We start from the raw sequence: 3,181 nt of genomic DNA on the forward strand, positions 1-3,181 counted from the left end.
TGACTAAAGAGAATGAAGAGAGAATGAAGTGTGAATGAGTTGAATGAGGAGGGGTTGTATTTATAGGAAATTGCTTACGGACCTCCGACGACTTTCCGACGGAATTCCGACGGATGTAAAGCAGTCCGTCGGAATTCCGTCGGTATTGTCCAATCTCAAACGGCTATACAACGGTCATATATATTTGTTGGCAACGGTCACATGGTTCGTCGGAATTCCGTCGGAAAATACCGACGGAATTCCGACGACTTTGCTGTTAATCGGAATGTCGTCGGAAATTCGTCGGAATATACTGACGAACTTCCGACGACTACAACGGTTACATTTTTTATCGGAATGTCGTCGAAAAGTCGTCGGAAAATTCCGACGAACCATATTTCGTCGGAATTCCGTCGGAAATGGCCGACGGAATTCCGACGACTTAATTTTTTTGGATTTGGTCGGAAATTTGTCAGTATTCCGTCACAAATGTCCGATGACCTTGGTTTCCATCGGAACCTCCGTCGGAATTCGGTGTGTTTTCTTGTGGTGTATGAATGTGCCTCACGTAGAACCAGGTATTAAATTACAAATTTACCTGCTTATAGAAATGGTTTTAAAGTTAGCACGCCTGTTTATATCGTTTATCTGCAGCACAAAACCCTACGCCACACCCACAACGAAAAGAAACTGAGACGTACAGGGCTTCACAAGTGAAAACGTACAACTTAGTACCGAGACTGGCAAAAATAGTCTTGAGAAAGGTATTACATTAACATAACTCATATAATTTGTGCATTCAAGAGCGGCTAGAGCTTTGGCTGATGGGATAGAAAAAATGCAAGAAAAGAATCACACTAAATAAGGGTTAGTTATACATTTAGAAACGTATTACTGATTTAAGTTTCCACAAATATCACAAGCTAACTTTTTCTTAATTTGTACAGCTGCAGCTTCAACGAGTAAAACATACCACAATCAAACATAACACTTTAAACACACAATTAAAAAATATTAATAAAATACTACGCATATAATCTCATGCAAGATGACAAAAAAATAAAAATAATAATCTTATGCAAATAAAAAACAAGAGAACATATTTCAATTAAAAATATAATTGAAATGAATAGTAAAAATAAAATAGTACAATGTCATAAAATATAGTTGATAACAAATAAAAATTTAAACACGTAAAAATTATAAACAAAAGTCAAATGTTAGCAAAATAATATACATGATCTGATTAGAAAACTAATTATATTTATTAAATTCGAATTAAAGTAATTTTCAAATGTTTTATAAAACTAAAATATAATTTAATATAAAATAATTTTAGTGTAAAGTCACCCACCCATAGGGCGGGCCAACCCCTAGTATATATATATATATATCACAAACAACTTCCCTTTTATCTTCTCCAAGCAAGCACCTTTCTTAACGTCTGAGCAAGAAAAAAAACCAGAGAGAGAAAAAAAATGATTTCGTTTCTTAAAAATGTCCTTTCCAAGCCAAGGGTGATTGTTGGAGTTGGTGTTAGTGTGGGAGTCGTTGGTACAACCTTTGCTCTCGCCCAAAACTGGTCATCAAGAGCACAAAAAGCGGCAAAGAGGGAGAAAGCAAATCGTGAGCAGGCTGAGAAAGTGAACAACAAAACCCTTGCCAGAGAATGGAACAAAGACTTCAACAGGAGACAGCAGGAGAACAAGCACGGCCCCTTTGTGGTGCCGGACAAGAAGAAAAAGAGGACCAAACCGGCGAACTGGGGTCAAAAACCCAAACCCAAACCCAACGAGGAAGCTGAGCCGGTGAAGGAGGAGAAGGCTCCACAAGTGATTCCGGTGGCGACGAAGGAGAAGGCTCCGTCAGTGGCTGATACCGTGGTGAAGAAGTCTCCCGCCAAAGAGAACACTCCGCAAGTGATTCCGGTGGCGACGGAGGAGGAGAAGGCTCCGCCAGTGGCTGATCCCGTGGAGGAGTCTCCCGCCGAAGAGAACGCTCCGGTGGCGACGATGGAAGAGAAGGTTCCGGTGGTGAAGAAGGAGGTTTGACGTTTATCTCTTTTCTTTTAAATTTCATATATCGGGAGGAGGATTCATGAAATATAATATTTTAATCTCATATTATCTAAGGAATATTATGCATTTTCTGCTTCTATTTCATTTAAATTATTCCTCGTTCTTTCTTTCGGATGTGATATCTTTCATTTAAATGGACACATTTGAATTAGGAGGCTGAGGAAGAGGCTCCGGTGGCAACGAAAAAGAAGGAGGTGGAAGAAGAGGCTCCGGCGGTGGCGACGAAGGAGGAAGAGGCTCCGGCAGCGACTTCGACTTCGACGGTGACTTAGGCGGTGATTCCGGCGGCGACAGACACTCCTACGATGTGAAGAACACACAACGTACGGTCTTTTTTATTAAATAATTATTAATAAGTGAACGAGTAGTATAAAGTATATGTACGTACAATATGCCGCGTCTCATCAGAGACTGTGTCTGGTGGTTTCATCATTTCCCTTTTTAACTTATTATCTCTCTTTCTTAATTTCAGTGTGTTTATTTGCATGGTTTATTTTAATATTTGGTTTAATGTTTGAATACTTATGTTTAAACTTCATATTTGTGTGAGGATCTTATGACTACTTGGTTGCTTCTAAAACTTATCTTCATGAAGCATATTAAAGCTTATCTTCTAAAACTCTATAATAAATATTTATTCTTGACTACTCTTAAATGACAAAATGCATTTTTAGTATTTTTGTGAGGAGACTATGCATTTTCTAGTATTTATAAATACTATAATAAATACTGTGCAATCATGACAAAATAGGAGAAGAGAACCCTAGTTTGTTAGTTTGTAACTCAGAAAAAGAAAAGAAAAAATCGAGAGGGAGTAGCTGTTAAAAAATGCTGTGCAATCATGACTAATGCATTGTGAGCGAGAGAGAGGCGTTTTGGCAAAGTACTGTACAATCAAATTACCCCTTTGTCAAGATATTGATATTGCTACAAATGATATTTTTTTTATCTTGTATATCGAAAAAGAATTGCTTTAAACAAGAATGTCACCATATGTGAAATGTTGATATATCACGCTAAAGCAAGAAATTATATACTTTTTGTCTTAGTTCAAAAAAAAAAAGTTTTTAATAAAATCTTGGGAAAATTGCCAAAAGAGAACAAGAAAACAACATAGTTGTCCC

General features: G+C 37.5%; 1 protein-coding gene across 1 annotated transcript in view; it reads left to right on the forward strand.

The window, feature by feature from the left end:
- Positions 1-2,515, forward strand: part of LOC106327317 (skin secretory protein xP2-like) — a 10,227-nt gene extending 7,712 nt beyond the window's left edge. Inside the window, exons 2-3 of the mRNA XM_013765445.1 lie at positions 1,360-2,024; positions 2,210-2,515. Coding sequence (XP_013620899.1) covers positions 1,458-2,024; positions 2,210-2,329 — 687 coding nt within the window. The 5' untranslated portion in view covers positions 1,360-1,457 and the 3' untranslated portion in view covers positions 2,330-2,515. The remainder of the gene's footprint in view (positions 1-1,359; positions 2,025-2,209) is intronic.
- The last annotated feature ends 666 nt before the right edge of the window (positions 2,516-3,181 follow it).

Source organism: Brassica oleracea, chromosome C2 (assembly GCF_000695525.1).
Source record: "Brassica oleracea var. oleracea cultivar TO1000 chromosome C2, BOL, whole genome shotgun sequence".
In the NCBI taxonomy this organism is placed as follows: domain Eukaryota; kingdom Viridiplantae; phylum Streptophyta; class Magnoliopsida; order Brassicales; family Brassicaceae; genus Brassica; species Brassica oleracea.